The 22110-nt window shown below is 46.2% G+C and overlaps 2 protein-coding genes across 3 annotated transcripts in view; one reads left to right on the forward strand and one right to left on the reverse strand.

The window, feature by feature from the left end:
- CFAP77 (cilia and flagella associated protein 77) overlaps positions 1-4601 on the reverse strand; it is a 138814-nt gene extending 134213 nt beyond the window's left edge. For both annotated transcript variants that reach the window (XM_007453110.1, XM_007453109.1), the window contains exon 1: positions 4413-4601. In XM_007453110.1, the coding sequence (XP_007453172.1) occupies positions 4413-4601 (189 nt within the window). The remainder of the gene's footprint in view (positions 1-4412) is intronic.
- Positions 4602-10802: 6201 nt separating this feature from the next.
- The window catches only part of TTF1 (transcription termination factor 1), a 23055-nt gene continuing 11747 nt past the window's right edge, over positions 10803-22110 (forward strand). Inside the window, exons 1-5 of the mRNA XM_007453111.1 lie at positions 10803-11809; positions 13141-13367; positions 14965-15150; positions 16086-16164; positions 19696-19826. Coding sequence (XP_007453173.1) covers positions 10803-11809; positions 13141-13367; positions 14965-15150; positions 16086-16164; positions 19696-19826 — 1630 coding nt within the window. The remainder of the gene's footprint in view (positions 11810-13140; positions 13368-14964; positions 15151-16085; positions 16165-19695; positions 19827-22110) is intronic.

Here is a 22110-nt window from a genome sequence, read left to right on the forward strand (position 1 = left end):
TGACCTACGCTGGGTTGTTTGCCCGCCTGTGTGTTTGTCTGCCCACCTTCTTTGCATTAGTGTCTACCTACGTGCCGATGTTCACCAGCATCAATGTTTATTAGAGATGTTAGGCTCTTAGTGTGGTTGAGTGTGGTTGCCTAATTTTGTAGAGCATCCAATTTGGACACACTGGCTCTAAATAAATGCTTCCCCGTGACGACGATGATAAGGACCCCAGCAGCGGCGCTGAGTCTTAGGAAATAGAACTCGGGTTGGGGTGAAAATCTATGAACCCTTAGGATCTAAGGAGGGTCGAGTCATCTGGTCCCGGAGGGCTGAGTTTCTCCCAATCTCCACCCCTGATCAGAATCTACCTTTTCACCCTTCAAGGTCCAGTTTCAGGACTGTTCCTTTATAAAGCCTTCTGAGTCGTGCTCAGGGCTTCCTCCCCCCAATCTGAACCTTTCCAGGTAGTGCAGAAACTTGAAACTTACAGGGGGGTGACCCATGACATTGCTTGTCTTATTATCTGTGTGTGTGTGTGTGTGTGTGTGTGCACGCGCATGCACAATAGTAAGAGCTAATGTTTCCTAGAGCTTTCTTGGATGCAGGGGCTATGCTAAGCAATATATATGTCATACATATGAAATACATATATATAATGATATATATAGATATTCTGTCTCCCCAGCTAAATAATTAACTCCTTATGGGCAAGAGCTAAGTTCTGAACTTGTTTCTATGCCCCCAAGAGAGCTTAGGATGGTGCAGAGTACTCAGTAAACATTCAATAAATATTTCTGGGCTGTCAACAAATCCCAAGAAATTAGTAGAGTTCACTCTGGAAGGAATGTTGAGTGAAACAATAATGGAATCAGATTCATCGATGAACATTTTTTTGACTGCCTGATGTTCAGGTATAACCAATCTGGGTTGTCATTCATTAACTAATTGTGTATCGCGGCCAAAGAGCATGGGTCTGGAAGTCAGGTGACATAAATCTCATCCCACTTCTGTGACCAGGTCAGGGTAGTGCCTTGGGCGAGTCTCTTCCCCTTTCTGGGTCTTAATAGCCGCAAAAAAGGAATTGGACTAGATGGCTATAAGCCTCCTTCCAACCCCAGAATGATGTGATTCTATAGCTCTATCTACAAATGCACACGTTTCTTGTTTGTGACATAAAGCCCCACAGAAAAACAAAGTCGGCGAGAAATTATGAAAAACATCGGGTGCCGTGATCATTTGCACCCTCTAAGGATGCTCAATTCAATAAATTCCACCCCTGTACCTAGCCTGCCTCTCCAGGGTGACAGAAGATTCAAGGCTGTCAGTGGAGCAAACCAAACAGTCTCTCCCCATAATTGTATTGACAGGATATCAGCCGAGTTCCGATGGCAGGAAGGGTGCACCCTGACAGGTTCTGTAAAGGAGCCTTGAAGGCTATTGTAGCAGGATCCTCTGTTGAGTCACAGAGTTCTGGGGAAATGAGAATCAAGCAGGGAGAAGCTTGGCTCTTTCTCTATTTAATTTTATTCTTCCCAGAGAGTCACATTTGAAGGAAAACTGGCTAACCACACGTCACTTTATACAATAGAATAGATGCCCTTTCTAGTGGAAAACATTTACATCTTCTTGTGGCCACATTAAAACATGGAGCTGATTCAATCAGTCCCACTCAATAGCCAGTTGGCTTGGTTTTAAATGAGGCAAAGAGTTGTTGAGCTCTTGCTGATAAAATATCTGCTTGGATGTCTAAGGTTTTCACTTTTCACTTGGTTACGGTGGCACCTTGCAGACATGTTCTTGAATAACTGATGTGTGTACGTCCCGGTAAATTCCATGGGTGTGAAACAGCAGTGTTGTGTTTGTTCAGGCAGTGTGTCTGCATTTTAAATGAAAAAAAAAAAAAATCCAGATCCTATTCACTGGAGAAAACAAATCTGCGCAACAACCCCCCAATATGGGGGAGTAAATGACTCTTTCTAAGGTGCTATGTTCCCCCAATACAGATGCAACCTTCAGATTCAGACTGAGACAAAACCAAAATATACTTCAGTTCCAATCATTCTCCTGCAGACACCCCAGGCAGAGGGCTCTCCCACCTCTGCTGCACACAATGAGAACTCGCACAGAAACAAGGGTTTGAAAATCTGGGATTGTAAAAACTGACATGCCATAGTCAAGAAATCCACAAGCCATGCCTCAACAGAAATTTCAGCAATATATTATTTTTAAAAAGATTTTTTTAAAGGCTCCACAACCTTGGACACTTTCAATCTTCTTTTCTTGAGAGCTGAAAACCTCAAAGTTTTTTTCATAATTTAAATTTCCTTTAAAATAGAGGAAGCTTTTTGGAGTGGTAAAAGTAAAGCTGGGCTGGGAGCCAGTGCACGTAGCTTCTACCCCCAGCTCTGCCAGAACCTTGCACAAAGAACCCACCACAGACAGCCTCAGCGTCCCCAGTGTAAGGAGGGGTCTGGAGAAGGTAACAATCAAGGTTACTCCTTGCTCTCAATGTTTCTGCAGCTTTTACTTAGGCCAGATTTTAGTAGAAAAATCTGATAGCAGTGGTCAGTATTGAAACGTGGGCATAATCTTAACTGCTACTGAAACTACCTTACGGCCCATCAAGAACTGAAGGGAGAAAAGTAAGAAGGAAAGACCTGCTTTCCTGACCGGAGACAAGCTGGGCACGATCACCAGTGCGCCCCCTGCTGCTTGAGCCGAGTCACCGCTGACGGGGCAGCCCTTCTCTGTGTCTCATGCTCTGAAGACAGAACCCTCGGTGGTGGGTCAGTGTCTCCTGCACATTTTCCAACCCAAAGTTCAAGTTCAGGAATTAGGACTGAATTCATCTGTAAGCTGTTCAGCTAGTGCCATCCAGAGGCCAAATACTGTCCTTCTTGATATGCAGCACAAGCAAAAGGAAAAAAGGGAGGGGAAATTTTTACTTATAGATGTATGTTATACATGTTAGACACATGTGTATTGTACATACATATATGTAAAGTGTATGGGTATATACAATGTGTATATATCTATGCATATACCTATATGTATGTATGTGTCTCTATGGATGTATTATACCTTGGGGTGGACATCACACTTAATTCGCCATGGAGAATAACTCCATTACGCTGTCCATTTTGTATTTAAGTAGGAAGGAGTTGGTCCACCAGTAACTGCTTGAGTAAAAGCAATGATCAGAGGCGAGGAAATTGATTCTCCCCTTGATCCCAGAGTGGTGAACCCCATCTGTCTGTGCCATCTGTCCTCTGAGAGTGGCTCTTCTCACCTAGAAATAAGTGAAGGACTTTGCTCCACTTTGGGAGGCCTAGGAAGGGGAGGTGTTAGATGGAAGGGTGCCTAGTGTGATAAGCCAGCTTCTCCCAGCTGCTGGCCCAGGAGAGAGTTTGGGTAGCGCAAGAGGAGAGAATCCGTGTTTTCACAGGAGCCAGTTAACTCAGCTAATTCTATCGCGATGTTAAGAAAGCCCAGCTTCCCTGTACGAAACAAACAAACAAAAAACTAACAACAACCAAAACCTCTGGGCTCTCAGCAGCTCCTGGCGTTCAGAATCCACGGTTATCACCTGCGCCTTCCACTCCCGGAATCTGGGGAACTGCGCGCATTTTTAAAGGCACGCTGCCCTCTAGTGGCGTAAGGTAAAATTGCTCCATGACTAGCTTCCCAAGCGCCAAACTTCAACTTGACCTTTCCGAAAGGCGCGTTGGTGCCACGCCGGCGTTGGGTGATCACCAGTTCCGAAACGTGGCTAATGTAAGGGGGCGTGCGATCAAAGAGGAGGCGACCTAGCTGGAAACCGCGGCTCCCTCGCTCGTTTGTGCCTGTGGGACCCCTGGGGCAGAGATTCGCGCTTTTTATCTCTTAGGGTCGTAATTCTGGTTAAGAGTATGATTGGGTGGAAATTAGCGTGTGAAGTGATGCTTCCAAGAGACGTACAGAACACTTGCTACATAACAGCAGCCCAGGCGTGCAGGGGAATCGGGAGAGGTGGCCTGCACCCTGCGAGGGCTGGCAGGTGGTTAAGGACGCAGTCTGGGTGCTGCTACCTGTCTGTCACCCTGTGGGTTCACCCTGCGTGAATACATATGCAAATAGCCGCCAACGTGGCGCCGCGTGTCAGGGGTCTCGCAGGGATTACCTTATGCAGTCTTCCCAATCACTCCCTTTAATGAGTGCCATTATCATCCCACTTTGAGGATGAGGAAACTGAGGCTCAGCGAGGCGATGCGGCCTGCCCGTGACCGCCCGGGGGTCCAGGTCTGTCTGGACCAGAGCTGGAGCTCCCAGTGCCGGGCTCGGAGCGGGGCGGTGGGGCCGGGGCAGGACGGGTGGAAACCCCCGGCCGCGTGGGTGCCCAGTGAGGGGACGAGCGCAAGAGGGTGATGGGCGTGGGGACGGCTCACCTTGACGATGAGCGGGTTCTGAAACATGGAATCTCGCACGACCCCCAGCCTCTCGTTCTCCATGCCCGGTTGGATGTCGGCCACGGTCAGGGGCCGCCGCGGGGGCGGGCAGATCTGGCTGACCGTGCGGCGCACCGGCGGCTTCTTCCATCGCGTGAGGTCGTGGCAGGAGGTCCTGGCTTCTGGCATCCCGTGGGTCACGGGGAGTCGGCCAGCCGGCTGGATCCAGCGCGCTTCTCAGGTAGGGGGCCGGTGCGGAACTCGGAGGAGCCCTCTGCCAGTCCCGGGACGCACCACACGGACGCCGGGGTGGACACCGGACGCCGGGCTCCCTCCGGAGCGAGGCCCCCACCTCGCCCAGCCCCCTCGTTGCAAGGAGCACTAAGACCTACATAAGCCCCTCTGGTTCCTGAGAGCGTCTTCTGGGCGCCGCGCTGCGGATTCGAAAAGGAGAGAAAATCAAGACCACCCCTTGAGGAAGAATGGAACCGCCCGTTTCCATTGCGACAGGACGCCAACGGCACTGGAACAGGGCTGGTCGATTTACTTTCAGGAAACTTTTTGGCGGCCACCTAAATGGACGTGTTTCGAGTTTTCTTAAGTAGACCTGAGAAAAACCCAAGAATCACCACTGGGCTGTGTTAAAAGCGACGGAGTTCTAGAAGGCCATTTACACTTGACTTCCAAGTCAAAGACACCCCCCACCCCCGACTCACCACGACCCCTCTCGCCGCCCCTTCCCACTTCTCCCAGCGACACACACACACACACACACACACACACACACACAGCCCGGGGCAGAGCGTTACGTGTTTCAGAATGAAATAGAAATCCGCATTCCAAGCCTGATGTTACTGCTAATCCACTGGGTGATCTCAAATTAGTCACCGTTTGGGTCCTCAGTGTTTTCTTCTGTGAAATGGGTAGGGGGGAAGTCTAGAGTTGAATGAAATCAATGGTACCCAACTTTGTGCAACAGAATAAAGTTGAAAAATACAGATTCACTGAATCAGAATATCTGGCAATGGGATCTGAGAATCTGTATTTTAATCCTTCTTTCCCTTTGGATTTTTTTTTAAGTTCAGAGCTATGGAAACTTTGAAAGAAGAGTACAATGAAAACCCATATAGACCACCTAGATTGACTGGTCCTTAGTATTTGCCACATTTACTTTCTGTGTGTGTGTGTGTGAACATGCACACACACGCATTGCTAAACCATTTTGAAAAGATCTGCAGACAGTATCATATCTGACCCTAAATACATGTATCTGCCAAGAACAAGGACATCCTCATACAGAACTACAATGCTGTTATGTCTATGGATTTTAATGTGATACAATAATGGTGCCTGATACGCAGTCTGTATGCAAAGTTGGAAATCTGCACTTTTTAAGAGCTTCCCGAGTGATTGGTGCAGTGTTTTGGGAACCACTAGCCTGGACGATCCCTAGTCTGCCTTCTAGTTCCAGTCTTTAGTGCGGTCATTCACCCATCATTATCATCGTCATTAAATGTGCAAATAGCTACAACGCTCTGGGTAAGGGGTTCACCACAGAGAAGCTGCACAGACAACAAACCTGCACTTCAAGGCCTTGCACAGCAACAGTGGACAACACCAGCATTACCTTTCCAGAGCAAATCAGACAGACTTCCAACTGTCCATCCAAGGCCTGAAGCGGCCCTTGGGTGGTGACAGGTGTATGATGTATGCTTTATGGTTTCTCTAGTCTGCTTCACTTTCAGACTTTCACATAAATGCACGTTGTGCACTTTTTAATCAAAGCTGCTTGGCAGCTCACACAGAGGAAGTCAGGTGGTGCGGCAAGGCGCAAGATACTGGAGTAGTGGAAAGATCACAGGTTTGAATCCTAGCTGGGGCCACATAAGTTCCCCTGTGACAAGTTACATGAGGCCCTAGTTTTCTCATCCACAAAGTAAGGCTGATATTACCTAAGAAAGATTTCCTACAACAGGGGTCTGTTACAGGATTCCATGAGAAATCTCTTTGCTGGTGTGATTGTGTTCACTATGCAGTAAGACTAAAAGTTTGAGTGGCATGTATACTGGCCTCGACTTGATGGCCTGCTTACAGCTTTACTTTTAATCATAAGCTTAGTTTCTTCAGGACTCAGTGGAAATGGGAGAATCGGAATAGATCTTCAAGGCTTCTTCTGCCTCTAACCTCCAACTAAATTCAATGTGCATTAGACTCCGCACCACTGAGCCAACCCCTGACTTCACCCCTTACCTCTGTCCCCGTCACTCACGATGCTCCCGCTACCCTGGCGGGAGTTTCAGTTCCTCCAGCAACCAAGTTCAGGGCCTCTGGGTTTGCTCCCAGCCTGGAACACTCTTCCATCGATTTTTGTTCACCTTTTTCATTTAGAAATCAACTGTCACTCGTCAAAGAGCCTTCCTTACTATCTAACCTAGCTCTCACTGTCTCTAGTCGCTGCCCATCACATTACCCTGATCTATTTTCCTTAAAGGATAATCTGAAATTATCTTGGTTGATTAGTTTGTTTTCCTGTCTTCCTCAGGTTAGCCCTCAGCATCTTGTTCACTCCTGGACTGCAGACGGCCCTCAGCAAAAAAACCTGTTGAATAAATGGCATGCATGCATGAATGAGCAAGTCGGCGGAAGGGCTCTGTCCCACTTTCTTAGTTTTAGGATCACGCTCTACCGGTCCCACCCCACTCGCAACAAGCCCGGGAACAAATTGGGCAGAAAACGATGCGAGTCACAGCCATACAGTCAGCAAGCTGCTACGGCAGCGCGATGCCGGAGGGGGGCGGGCCGGAAGTGACGCAAGCCACTTCCGCTTTCACGACACCAGCACTTCCGGATTGGAAGGCAGGTGGCGACGCTTTTGGAAGGTAGGTGAAAGCGCCTTATAGTTGCTCCGGCTTTTTTCCCAGTTTGCGTGTCTGAACCGAGCGGTGTGTGGCTGCTGTCTTCACCTCCCCGGAGGCCCGCCTTTGGCCCAGGTCCCCAGGGATGAGGGTGGCTCCTGTTTTCTCCGCAGCCTCTCCAAGCCCCTCCACTCGGGAACCTCTCGTTCGTTCCTCCCTCTCAGCCCCGAACGCCCACCCCGGGGCAGAGCAGGGTCTCCAGGACACCCCAAAGTGGGGAGGGGATCGGGACCTGGCTTGGGCACGTCCCTGCACGGCGGGAAGTGGTATGTTCCGAATAAGTGTATATCCATATATATCGAACGCCGGGGAACCATTTGGGAACCAGACGGACGAGAAGATCCCAGCCCTTAGGAGGCCGGTTATGTCCCAACGGAGCGAAGTGCAGTAGGGAAGCAGCTGGATTGTTGAGAAACATTGTAACGAGAAGGCGGGACCCAGAAGGGATTAGAGAAAGTGAGTTTCAAACTTAGACCAGTTATAGCGCAGAAAGGTAACGGAGGAGAGGCATTCCTGGGAAAATGAGATGCTTTTGTAAAGTCCCTGATAACGAGAAGGATCATGGTGTATTCTGGGAACGGAAAGAAGACAGGATGTCTGAAACCCAGGGAGAAATGAGAGGTGGAGGGGTAGGCGTGGTCTAGACTAGACCATGAAGGGCATGGTAGGTCTGTAAGGATTTGGGACTTTATCTTAAGAATAATGGAGGGACTTCCCTGGTGGCGCAGTGGTTAAGAATCCACCTGCCGGTGTAGGGGGCACGGGTTCGAGCCCTGGCCCGGGAAGATCCCAGATGCCTCAGAGCAGCTAAGCTTGTGCGCCACAACTACTGAAGCCCGTGCTCCTAGAGCCCGTGCTCTGCAACAAGAGAAGCTACGGCAATGGGAAGCCTGCGCACCACAACGAAGAGTAGCCCCCCGCTTGCGGCAGCTAGAAAAAGCCCACGCGCAGCAACGAAGACCCAACACAGCCAAAAATAAATAAAATAAAATAAATAAATTTATAAAGAATAATGGAGAAGCTATAAGAAGGTTTTAGTGGGAAGTGACTATATATTTAAAACGTGTTGCTGAGTTCAAGAGACCAGAAGGAGAAGCATACAAGGTATTTACAAAAAGAAAGAAAGAAACTAATGGAAGGTAAAAATATTAAAAGGAATTATCTGCTCTGTTCATTGTTATTGAGAGATCCTGAGGGAATTCCCTGATGGTCCATTGGTTAGGACTCCGTGCTTCCACTGCAGGGGGCACGGGTTCTATCTCTGTTCCGGGAACTAAGATTCCGCCAAGCCACGCGGTGCAGCCAAAGAAAGAGAAAGAGAGAGATCCTGAAAGATGGGCCAGGAAAGTATCTCTTGAATTTAGTGGCTCGAAGGTCATAGGCACTCTAACTGGAGCAGTCTCAGGGGGGACTCTTGGAGGTGGAAGCTGCAAAGAAGTGGGTTAAGAAGGGGTTTCTGTGCATCTCTGGGTGACACCAGGGAGGAAGGCCTTACGAAAGCTCTTGGTGCCTCCGTTGGAGGTGAGATCCTGGCGCTGGTAGATTTGGCTTATAGGTATCAGTCCATATGTTTGTTATTCCCCATCCTTCCAGCTAGACAATTCTTATAGCTTCTTGACTACCTAGGAGAAAGTAGGTACCTTCTGTAGAAAATGTGCTTAAGCATTCAGACTTGCAAGACCACTGACACAGAGAGGTCTCCAGGATCTGTTGTTAAGTGAAAATAGCAAAATGCAGATCAGAATATACAGATGCTACCTTCTCTGTGAGAAAGGAGAGGAAATAAGGACGGATTATTTTGATGTTTGAACCATGTAGATGTATTACCTTTAGTATTACTTTTAGTCGCAGAGAAATAAAATCTTAAAAATGGAAACCCAGAAGCAATACGGAGCAAGGAGAGTTGTAAGATGTGTTTGTAAAATTATATTTTTAACCATATCTTTTGTGAAGCACATTTCTATTCCTGTACTTAAACTCCAGGATGCACATGCCCTGTATAAGAATTGACATTGGAGCCTTATTAAACTTCATTGCAACTTATTGCAGAACTTGGACTTTTTGTTGGACACTAACAAGGCCCATTCAGCCTCTTTGTCAAAGAGGTGATCTTCTAGTTTGAGGTCAGTGGATACTTGGTGTCCCTGCTCTGAACCACATCTGGGCTAAATGCTACAAAAGAGAAATAGCTTGCTATGAAAGTATATCATTTGCAGAATGGGCCAAGCTCAAGGAGTCAGGAAAGGTTTCTTTCTTTTCTCTCTCTCTCTCTTTTTTTTTGGTAGATACTTAAAACAGTACGTTTACATCCTTCAGTGGCTTGTTTTAACGCTTGTGTTTTTTAAAAATAAATTTATCTATTTATTTATGGCTGTGTTGGGTCTTCGTTGCTGCACGCAGGCTTTCTCTAGTTGCGGCGAGCGGGGGTTACTCTTTGTTGTGGAGCACGGGCTCTAGAGCACAGGCTCAGTAGTTGTGGTGCACGGGCTTAGTTGCTCTGTGGCGTGTGGGATCTTCCTGGACTAGGGCTCAAACCCGTGTCCCCTGCACTGGCAGGTGGATTCTTAACCACTGCGCCACCAGGGAAGTCCTTAATCCTTGTTTTTAAGTGAAAGCAGTCTGCGTTCTTGTTCTGCCCCTTGCTTTTTACAAAGTGAACTATTTCAGTTCACTTTAAAAGAGTAGACAAATAAGAGTAGACAAAAATATAACAAATACCCCTGTAGTCATTACTCCAGTTAAGAAATAAAAGATTATAGATATAAGAGAAACTGGCTCTCTACTTGTCCCTAATCCCTGAATTTACCAGTTATAATCCTCATGCTGTATTCATAGTTTTATTACATATGTATCCATTCAGAAAAGATACATGAAACTTTTTTTGTGTTTTAAATGTAATATACGTGGCATCGTAATGTATATATTCTCTTAATGTAACATACACGGCATCATAACATTTATATTCTTTTAACGTAGTAGGTATGGTATCATAATGTTTATATTCTTTTAAAGCTTTCTGGAAGAAGCAATGTTCAAGCCAAGCTCTGAAGGATGAAAGGAGGCGGGGAGGGTGGCCCAGAGAGAGGGAGTCGTGATTTATAAGACCTCAAGCCAGGGAAAGGATTGGAGCATGTTTGGGGAACCAAAAAAAAAAAAAAAAAAGGCATGTGTAGCACAGAGTTTGAGAGGAGGGGTAGAAGATGAGGCCGTGGGGGACAAGGGCCCGATCATGGCAGAGCACTCTTCTCAATTCACTATTTTTCTTTCCATATCATAAAGGCAAGGGAACCAGACAAGTGAATTACAGTGAGCTTGCTACGCAGTTAGAATAATAGAAAATTTATAATCGTGACTCCAGCCTTGTCATTTGTTCTGCAATTTCGTTTTTGTGTGATTTTTTTCTTTCTCCCGAAGCTAATGTTTAAAATGCTCTGCAAAAATAAACCATTTGGTTCCATTTCCCTATAGGAGTAAAATGGAAGGAGAATCAAGCAGATTGGAAACCCACACTCCAGTTTTCATCAAGAAAAAGACTAAGCATTCTGTACATAAGGAGAGACATGGGAGGCATCCCCACGAAAGTTTCAGAGACTCCTCCCTGGCAAATGAACAGGCTGACATAACTAAGGGTAAAAAAAAGAGAAAGGATGCCCAGCATCTTGTTTCTTCTCCTTTGAAAAAATCAGAAATTTGCGATGAGACTGAAAAGGCCACTACTATACCCAAAAAGAGTAAAAAGAGAAGAAAAGGTGCTTTGGGAGTCGATAAGGAAACAGGTGTTGCGTACGTCCTGGTGAATAAAGAAAACATTGAGAACACACCAAAGAATCTTAGAAAGGATGTCGATGTCGTTTACATTGATGTAAGCAAGGAACGAAAGTCAACAAAAGGGCCTGAAGCAGATGAACCGCATTTAGTTACTAAGTCACGTGAACATGAGTCAGAACTGCATGATAAAGTTCGGGAGAAAAAGCGGAAAAAACATCGGAGGAAAGTTGCATCCTGTGATGCTGTCCAGGAAAGTCTGGGTGCAAGCATCACCCTGCCCGGATCAGAATCCCAAGAGCAGGAACCCCAGGCTCCCATGGGCCAAGAAGGTGAAATTGCACAGCTACCAGTGTCTGCAGATAAAAGGAAGTCTAAGAAGAGAAAGAGGAAGCGTCCAAATGACCAGGAATTCGAGGCCTTGCCTGTGCCTGAGAGCGCTGAGAACATATACTCAGAGGGATCGCAGGTGATAGGTGAGGTCGGGACTGCAGGGGGCAATCAGGAATCCAGTGGCCTCAAGAAAAAGTCTAAGAAAAGGAAGAGAAGTTCTGTTGATACTGCCATGGCACCTGGTGGTGATTTTTCAGTGCTCAGGACGAGCTCTGAGGACATGCTCTTTGATTCAGTGGAAGGTAATGGTACCTTGATTGAAGAAAGTGCAAAACCCAGGCCACAAGAGGAGAAACCCCAGGCCTGTTCGGATGTGGTGCAGAGGTAATGTGCGGGTGTTGAGCCTTCTGATGGTGTGCGTCTTGGGTGTGAAGTCTGCCTGTCACCTCTTTGTTCAGCACGGCCATAGTAAGTGGCAGAAATCATAAAGAGATAGACCATCAAATGTATAGGATGTCATGCACATTTAACTGAGTAACTTGGCAGGTATCTTCTGTTCTTCATGTATAAAATAAGGCAGTTAGAGTCTGTTTTCACTAAGAACTATTCCAGCCCTGAAATTCTATGTATAAGTTTAAAAAGAATTTTAAGACCCCACAATTACCTTGTCTATATGTACAAAGATAGGAGAAAGGATCAGAGAACTTAGAATGTTACGGAACAGGAAAAAAACTTGAGTTAGGCTTCTCCCTAATAAAAGAAATTTAGATATCATTATTTATATAATTATCATTTAAGTATACTGGCCGATGAATAGATGCAGGAATTTTTTTTAAAGCACTTTATTTCAGTTCCTGGGAGTCGGGACAGGTTTTCTCCCAATTTCTACTCTGTGACTTTCTTACATTTGCTAGATTGTCCTGAATTAAAATAGTTGCACATAGAAGTTAAATGGCAGAGGGCCCAACTCACATCATCCTCTGTGCCTTCTCACTGGGGACATTTTTCGATCACTGATAACGAGGCAGGAATGTTCTCGGCCTGTGGTTCTTAACTTGTATGGGGCTGTGGACCTGTGAAAGCTGTTGACCCTCTGCTCAGACAAATGCGTAGTTTTGTTTTTGTTCTGTTTCAGTTTCCTGTCTGGGTGGTTAGCTGATGCAGTTGGCTAAGAGGAGCTTTGGACATCTGGCAGAAAGTTTGTGGGAGTGAATTAGTGATAGATACATAGAAAGCTATATTTTCTTTCTACTGCCAAGGGGAAAATATGTGGCCATTGTTAACTGCAAGGAAGCAGTTGTAACGATGTAAACCCTGAATATTGACTTAACTAATTAGTAACCATTATTATAAAACATAACTCATTGTCGGGGGGGGGGGCGGTGTCTTGAGTATCCATGGGCATAGAAGAGGGCTGAGCTTATTAGGAAGTCAATATCTGAAGCAATACAGTTGAGAAATGGTAACATAAGAAGCAATGCCTGGTGGAAATAGGGCTTAGGGCAACATGTTTACCTTCCAGGCAGCCTCTGAGGTGTATCCAAGTTAGTAAAGCTACATTAAAGAGTTCAGACATCACAGACTGAATCAACTCCAAGATCCCTTCCAGCTTTAATGCTGTTGTAGTCAAAGGGAGAGTCACTGTAAGAAAAGAATCTGAAAGCCGTTAGGGCACGTGACCTGTCAATGTTAATCAATCCAGTTTTTCTCCTTAGATTAGAACCTACAAATGAAGAAGAAAGCAATTTGGAGTCGGCCAAAGATCCTGAAACCAAGTATTTATCTGAAGATTCGAGAGATTCAGATAATTCAGACATGGATTTGGATTCTGCTGTGAGGCAGCTCCAGGAGTTCATCCCTGATATCAAGGAGAGGGCTGCCACTACAATTAAGCGAATGTATCGGGATGACTTGGGACGCTTTAAAGAATTTAAAGCCCAGGGTAAGCTTGTGGAACTTGAATATTTGTTGAACTTTTCTATATGCGTAACTAGCCCTGACTTCCTTTTGTGAGCGATTCAGATTTATAGATTCACAAAAAGCATCCCTTCGCTACTCTCAGCTTTATCTCCTTCCAGAATCGTTACCTGCGCTGTAAAATTACCAAAAGGAAGTGCACTAGTTTTCCTCTTCTTTGCCTAACTTCTGGTAGGGGAGGCGAGGAAAAACGGGGCTGACGGATCCAGGTGGTCCACAGACTAGAAGATCAAGCCCGGAAGAAGACGGGGAGAGGTTAAGTGGTTGAGACACTGGGAGGGGGGCACAAGGGAAATCAAATTAAAACACGCATATCAACATCATCAGCTTCGGTGAGGTGTAATTTCAAGGATATTAATTTGAGGGTGAGCTGGTTGTAGTGGGCATGGCTTCAGGCAACACCCGGCTTGGTCTCCTTCTTGATTTCACTGTGTCACAAGAACCTCCCAGAAAGCTTATTGGGTTTCAGAATGAACTACAAATGTAAGGTTGTGTACTGCAGGTGAGCAGTACTTACTGATGAGTATCTGCTGTGTGAGGCCCAGTGCCACTGGTCATTGAAAAAAGTAAAAAGGGGGGCCTTAGCCTTATGGAATTAATCATGTTGATAAGATTAGTTTTTTTAAAAAATAGACAAATTGATCAAGAAAAACACAATTTATAGAGCAATATCTATAGAAGGACCCCGTTTTATTTCTGTATTCGAGCAGTATCTATAGAAGGACCCCATTTTATTTCTGTATTCTGTGTCGACGTTTTTATGAGTATGTATTTTATAAAAGATTTTTTAAAATAAGTCTAAGATTAGGAAAATGTAGTGTGTAATGCAGTCAGTAGTAATGAGACTTGAGTGCTTTGAGTTATGACGAGGAATAGAACGTAAATTGCAGTGACATTGTCCCCACCTCCCCCCAGTATATATGCGTAGAGAATATACCTGTTCAGGTTTGTGCCGACCAGTTCGCAGCACTGCCTTGGGGGGAGGAGGGGCAGAGGAGAGTGAAGGGGGGGCTTCTTTTAAACTTGTATTTCAATACTGTTTGAATTTTTTTCTTTTTTTTTCTTGCGGTACGCGGGCCTCTCACTGTTGTGGCCTCTCCCATTTGCGGAGCACAGGCTCCGGACGCGCAGGCTCAGTGGCCATGGCTCACGGGCCCAGCCGCTCCGCGGCATGTGGGATCCTCCCGGACCGGGGCACGAACCCGCGTCTCCTGCATCGGCAGGCGGACTCTCAAGCACTGCGCCACCAGGGAAGCCCCTGTTTGAATTTTTAATGAATATCTATTACTGTTAATTTATTTTTTAAATAACTGTGTAAAAAGAAACTGATGACACAAGAAAGGTCACATTGGAGTAGGATGACCAGGGAAGACTTTGGGAGGACAGTGTGGCTTAGGCCGAGCTCTGCAGGAGAGCGAATGTCAAGGGCACAAGCAGGGGCTGCTCCCCGATAGGTAGGGAGGAGCTGACGGGTGCTGTTGTAATTGCTAAAGACCAAGCAGTGGTTCACTTTCATTCATTGTTGACAGTTGTGTACCTTTTTCTCCTGCCCCAAATCCTAGGTGTCGCTATTAAATTTGGCAAGTTTTCCATGAAGGAAAATAAGCAGTTAGAGAAAAACGTGCAAGAATTTCTCTCTCTGACAGGAATCGAGAATGCAGACAAGCTGCTGTACACAGACAGATACCCAGAGGAGAAATCTCTAATCACCGACTTAAAAAGAAAATACTCGTTTAGATTGCACATTGGTAAGTTTAGAACTGTGGCCTCTTTGACCATCCATAGCCTTCCAGCCTTACACAGATAACCACGGTGAGTATTGAGCACAGTGCCTGGCCTGTCCAGTACATGCAGTGCATGTTAGCTGCTGCTACGTTAATAGTATTTTTATTGCCAGCCTATACATTCAGGGATTTGGAATGTGTTCATGTCTCCCAAGAATAGTGCTTTTACAGATTTTCTAACAAATTAGATGATCGGCTTCCAGCTTTCCTACTTGGTAACAATTACAGTTTTGGTTTCTCATCTTGTCCTCTATTGTGTATTTTTTGCATATACTGCACAAAGTACTCTGGTGTACACCAGAGTCTCTGAAGTTTTTTAAGTAGAGCCATATTTGTGCCTTGAGCTGGAACCCTCCTCTTGGAGGTATCCTGGGGAAGTTAGAGGGTCATGAAGCAATGTAGGTTTGGACTGGGAAAAAAATCTCTCTTGAATTTAAAGAGGATAATTTCTTAGGTGGAATGCACAAAGGAAAACAGAACAATGAGCCCCTGCTGGGGGATCCTTTCATCTTTAGAGTGGCAAAGCAGGAAAAAGCTTATTCATTTGCAAAGGTTTTTTGTTTATCTTATGGAGAACTGCTGGAGTGTGTCCTCCACCTCCAGATTATGTTAAGATCCCTTTGCCTAATAAGGGTCTTTTCCATGAATTTAGTAGACCAGAAGCTAGAGCCTCTACATACTAAGCATCTAGTTTTCAGAGATCGCCAAGGAAACTGGGGATTTTGTATATCTGCTCCCCAAGACGGCTTTCTGCAGGGCATAGGAAACCGCAGCCTCCGCCTGGGGTCTAGGATAGCGCATGTTGTAAAAAGGGGCCCTTCTGGGTTTCTTTTATAATTGCGACTGCATTTCATGCCACGCTCTAGTTGTCCCTCTGACCACCTCTCTTCCGACTTTAGGTAAGGGCATTGCCCGGCCCTGGAAACTCGTATACTATCGTGCAAAGAAGATGTTTGATGTCAACAATTACAAAGGCAGGTAAGAAAAAAATTGAGCAGAGCATTTCTCTAGTCTTTGCTGATACTGTAGATCAAAATGTACACAACAAAATCGTGAAGAGTTTCGTGTGTGAAACCAGATGTGTCGTCAGGTGTATGTCTGCAGAGACCCTTTCAGTTTCCACCTCTTGAATAAATCTGCTGTCATCTTCCCATTTCTAAATCCCTGGCTTTTACTTTATGCTTTCATTTTAGCATTCTCCATGCACTGCCTCTTAGCGTCACCCGTGCAGTTTTCTCAGCAGCCTCCTAAGTTGTAAGCTCCTTGTGAACCCAGACATTCCTTCTCAGCGTGATGTGTGCCCTTCAGCACTGAGCCCAGTGCTTTGGGTTTTCAGTAAATACTTGAAGGTGGGGCTGAGCACTTGTGTGAGGTCATTTAAGTGTGATTCGGTAGCCTCAATGCAGAGCTTCATGTGGCAGTGGCCTTTATTCCTAAATAAAATACCCAATTATGGTCTGTTTCCAACATTCCAAATAAAACAAATGTAGACCGAGCGTCAGTGGTGGGTAAGCATTCTGCTTAAGGACAAAGGGACGAGGGAGAAAGCATCAGCTCCTACCCTTGAGGGCCCAGACAGCCACCTAGGGCTCAACTACTGATCTCACTTCCAGGAGGCAGATGGAGTGAATCTGGCAGGGCCAGTTGGGTCCTACTTAGCGCCATGATTTTAAATCAGGACATAGGTACTATCAGAACTTAACATTGATATGACCTTGGCTTCTTTTTAAAAATTTTTACCAAAAGAAAGAAACCTGAAGTAGAGGAAAGGTGCCGCCACACAGACTGAAACCTGCCCTCCCTTTTCCCCAAGCCCCCACTGTGTACTTTAAGGAAATTCACTAAAGGTGACATCGTAAATGGGACCAAAAAGATGCTTTTGGTAAATGAATGAGGTAACATGTTTTTCTACCTGTTACATCACCGTGGGAGATGACATTTTTCGAATAATGAAAGTCTGTCATTCTGATAATAAAGTTCATTCATTGGTACCATATTATTTGTGTTGCGATGACCATTTACCCTTAAAGTATTTTTCCAGCTTAAGGAACTCTTAAGTGAAAAAAACACACAAAGTCAAAAATCAAAAGAATTGTAAGGCTCCAAGGGGCCATGGAGGTCAGTGCACCTGTTTCCTCATTTTTGTACACTCTGTTTTTCTCTCATGTCCTCTTTTTTGTTGCTTCAAGGGTATACCTTTAAGTCTTGTTTTAAATCTCAGGAAGACCCTGCTTGCCTTATAAAGGAAACTGCTAAAAAGCTTGATTCTTAGTGGTGAAGGATTTCACATCTCTATTCACCATGCTCTGCATTTTAGATACATTTCTGAAAATGCTAGGATCTTACTGTCCCACGGTAGTTGTGGATCACCCTCGTTAGAAATGGTTAGCATTTTACTATGGCTGCTTTTGTGTTGCATTAGTAATAACAGAAACTACCACTTCTGGCCCCTCTTCCTCCCCCCAAAAAGGAATTATAAAAGTCATAAAGATGGCTTTTTCTTCCCTTAAACATTTAAGATGTTTAATCTCAAAATCCACATATATTATAGTGCACTTTAGTTCTTTTCTTTTACTGTATTTGCTTTTATGTGGGATTCCTGCATCTTAACTTCCTTAAACTGTGACAGATTTGTGCTAAGGCGTCTATCACATCTTTTTATTTTTAAAATGACAGCTGTCCTTTTTTTTGGCTGAGTTGGGTCTTTGTTGTTGCGCACGGGCTTTCTCTAGTTGTGGCGAGCAGGGGCTACTCTTCGTTGCAGTGTGTGGGCTTGTCATTGCGGTGGCTTCTCTTGTTGCGGAGAACGGGCTCTAGGCGCACGGGCTTCAGTAGTTGTGGCTCGCAGGCTCAGTAGTTGTGGCGCACAGGCTTAGTTGCTCCGCGGCATGTGGGATTTTCCCAGACCAGGGATCGAACCCGTGTCCCCTGCATTCGCAGGTGGATTCTTAACCACTGCGCCACCAGGGAAGTCCCTGTCACATCTTTATTGAGCATCTGTTGTCTGTCAAGCATTACGGGTACTAAAGTGTAGAAAACTGACAGGGTCCCTGCCCTCCGAGGACTTCCCCTCCAGAGCTGTGCTGTCCATCCATGTGACCACCAGCCTCATGTGGCCATGGAGAACTTGAACTATGGTTAGTGCAAGCTGAGATGCGCTGAAGAGTGAAGTATACAATGGACTTAGAAGGCTTGGTGTGGAGAAGAGAATGTAAAGTATCTCATTCATACTTTTAGGTTCTGATTACATGTTGAAATGGCTGCATTTTTAATATATTGAGTTAAATGAAATATGTTATTAATTCATTAAAACTAAATAAAATTAGGGACTTCCTTGGCGGTCTAGTGGTTAAGACTCTGTGCTTCCACTGCAGGGGGCGTGGGTTCGATCCTTGGTTGGGGAACTAAGATCCCACATGCCGCATGCTGCCGCCAAAAAAAAAACACCAAGGGCTTCCCTGGTGGCGCAGTGGTTGAGAGTCTTCCTGCCGATGCAGGGGACACGGGTTTGTGCCCCGGTCCGGGAAGATCCCACATGCTGCGGAGCAGCTGGGCCCGTGAGCCACGGCCGCTGAGCCTGCGCGTCCGGAGCCTGTGCTCTGCAACAGGAGAGGCCACAGCAGTGCCACAGCAGTGAGAGGCCCGCGTACCGCAAAAAACAAAACAAAACAAAAAAACACCAAAAACATGGAAGACAGAGTGGAATGGTGGAAAGTGGTCCTTGGTGATTTGACTGAGCTCCTGGATTAAGCTAACCCTAGGGCCCACCTGTATCTGGACTTTTCAATTGCCTGAGCCAATAAATTATCTTAAAAAAAACTAAATAAAATTAATTTTCACCTGACCACTAGAAAATTCTAAATGACATCTGTGGCTCATATTTCCATTGGCCAGTGGTGGCCTAGACGAAGAGTCAGGTAAACCAGGGAAGCCGCGAGTGTACAGTTGCCAGTGGTGACAGGGGCAGTGAGAGAGCAGCAGAGTGTCCTGTGGGAGAGGACAGCAGGACACCTCCAGCCCAGGCGGTCAGGGAAGCCCTCTCTGAAGATGCACCATTTAAGCTGCTTCTGAAGAGCTTGCAGGAGCTTTCCAGTGGTGGAGGGAGGCCATTCCCACCACAGGTCCAGAGGCTCCGAGGTGAGAAAGGCCGATAAGGCCAATGCGGCTGAACTTAGGGAGCGCCGAGCTTTGCAGGCACAGTCAGAAGTTTGGGTTTTATTGTGTGAAGCCTTTATGGGTTTGGCTGGGGAAATAACATGATCGGATTATTTGCCCTGGCCTCTGTGTAAGTGAGCCAGGGACGGCGGTGACTGACTTACAGGGTGCTCGTGGTTGAGATGCCGAGACAGGAAGTACCTGGGCTCAGGTCCTTGTAGGACTGCGCTGAGCAGGTCTCCTGACAGCCCGCCGTATACGGCTTCTCCCAGGGTCGCAGCGTGCTGCAGTGAGGATAGTGCTTTTAAGCTTGTGGTTAATGCTCAGCTGTGATCTGTTTTCCCTTCCTCTAAGGTATAGCAAAGGAGATACCGAGAAGCTAAAGATATACCAGTCCCTCCATGGAAACGACTGGAAAAAGATTGGCGAGATGGTGTCTCGAAGTAGCCTCTCTGTGGCCCTGAAGTTCTCCCAGATCAGCAGTCGTAAGTCGTGGTCTCTAGAGCCCACTTGGGTGAACGAATCAGCCCACAGCGGCCCAGGGCCCAGGCATCACTTACAGGCCTGTCTTCTGAGAGAGTCATCACTTTTTCAGCCATTCTCTTACTGATTCATTTATTTCTCCATGCATATTGATGCAACCTTTATTAACCAGACTGATTTCTGCCACACCTTATTTCAGTAGCTTTCAGTGTGACTCCAACTGCCAGGTAAACTGAACCCCACTCAGCCGGTGGGCAGGAGAGCCTGGGCCACCAAGATCCCTTCCCCCAGGTGGCCAGGGAAACCATCAAAGGGAGGGCCTGTTAGTCAGGGACGTTTCCCAAAACCAGTGTCAGTCATCTCTTGTGTCTTCTCTTTCATAAAAAGCTTCCTTGGTTATATTCTTCACCTTAAAAAGTCCCCAGTTGCTTTCAGAAGACAGTCCTTAGTGGGTGTTAGCTTCAGCCGAGAGGCTCACGTGCTCCGGCCCTGCAGGCAGAGCCGTGCAGCGGGTCCCAGACAGGCGTCTGCATGTCCGCACATGGTAAACTCTGAGGTGGTGGAGACCACGCCTTTTGTGCCACCAACTCTGGCCACCAGTGCCATGCGAAGACTCAGCACAGCCAATTCTGCCAGTTTCCGAGAAGTAAAGCAAACATCTGGATTTGCATGTGTGTGTGAAATCAAGATCTTTTTTTCTTGGGACTCTCTTTTTTAAAATAAATAAATTTATTTATTTATTTATTTATGGCTGCGTTGGGTCTTCGTTGCTGCGCGTGGTCTTTCTCTCGTTGCGGTGAGCAGGGGCTACTCTTCATTGTGGTGCGCGGGCTTCTCAATGCGGTGGCTTCTCTTGCTGTGGAGCACGGGCTCTAGGCACGTGGGCTTCAGCAGTTGTGGTACACGGACTCTAGAACGCAGGCTCAGTAGATGTGGCACACGGGCTCAGTAGTTGTGGCTCGTGGGCTCTAGATCGCAGGCTCAGTAGTTGTGGCACATGGGCTTAGTTACTCCATGGCATGTGGGATCTTCCCAGACCAGGGATTGAACCCGTGTCCCCTGCGTTGGCAGGCGGATTCTTAACCACTGTGCCACCAGGGAAACCCCTCTTGGGATTCTCTTGATTTTTAAATATTCATCCAAATTGTTATTGGGGAAATAGTAACAATAACATTCTGTAGGCCAGATCAAAGATATCTGTAGCCTGCCAGCTTGTGGCCTCTTCCTTAGCATGACTGTGAGCGTCTAGACAAGAAGAGCGAATCGTAGAAGCTTTTGACGCCCTGCGCCAAGGACTGGCTTTAGGAATTCACAGGTGCCAGGACTTCCCTGGTGGTTCAGTGGTTAAGAATCCACACTTCCACTTCAGAGGACGCGAGTTCGATCTCTGGTCGGGGAACTAGGATCCCACATGCTGCAGGGCAACTAAGCCCATGCTCCGCAACTAGAGAGAAACCTGCACACCACGATGAAGGTCCTATATGTGCTGCAGCTAAGGCTGAACACAGCCAAATAAATTTTTTAAAATTTAAAAAAAAAATAGAAAGGTTAATGAGTGCAAAATATTAAAAAAAGAAAAGCAAAAAATAAATTCACAGGTGCCTTCTTCATCAAGTACTGCGGTGGCGTCATTGCAGCTGTTAATTTCACTCCAGAAACTCTTGGGGAGAGTTATGTATATAACATGAAAGTCGTTTGGTTATTCTCTTTCCACTAAATGTTTGGGAACCTCACAATTTCCTGCAGGAGGTGTTACTCTTAGAAACAGGAAGAACAGCTTTTTCGAAGTTAAAAAAAAGATATGCTTTAAGAAAGGATTTTTTTCTTTGCAGTTGGTTGTGTGTGTGTGTGTGTGTGTGTGTGTGTGTGTGTGTGTGTGTGTGTGTGTGATTGGTTCTTAAAAAAATCTGTGGCCACTTTTGTAGTTTCATTTTGATTTGCGTGTAACTGATAGCTTTTTTTGTTTCGTTCTGTTTTGTTTGTCTGCGTTGGGTCTTCATTTGCAGCGCGTGGGCTTTCTCTAGTTGTGGTGAGCAGGGGCTACTCTTTGTTGTGGTGTACGGGCTTCTCACTGCAGTGGCTTCTCTTGTTGCAGAGCATGGGCTCTAGGCGCGCAGGCTTCAGTAGTTGTGGCATACGGGCTCAGTAGTTCTGACACGCGGGCTCTAGAGCACAGGCTTAATAGCTTGAGCACAGGCTTAAGCATGGGCTTAGTTGCTCCACGGCATGTGGGATCTTCCTGGACCAGGGCTCGAACCCGTGTCCCCTGAATTGGCAGGGGGATTC

Source organism: Lipotes vexillifer, unplaced genomic scaffold (assembly GCF_000442215.2).
Source record: "Lipotes vexillifer unplaced genomic scaffold, Lipotes_vexillifer_v1.1 scaffold149, whole genome shotgun sequence".
NCBI lineage: Eukaryota > Metazoa > Chordata > Mammalia > Artiodactyla > Lipotidae > Lipotes > Lipotes vexillifer.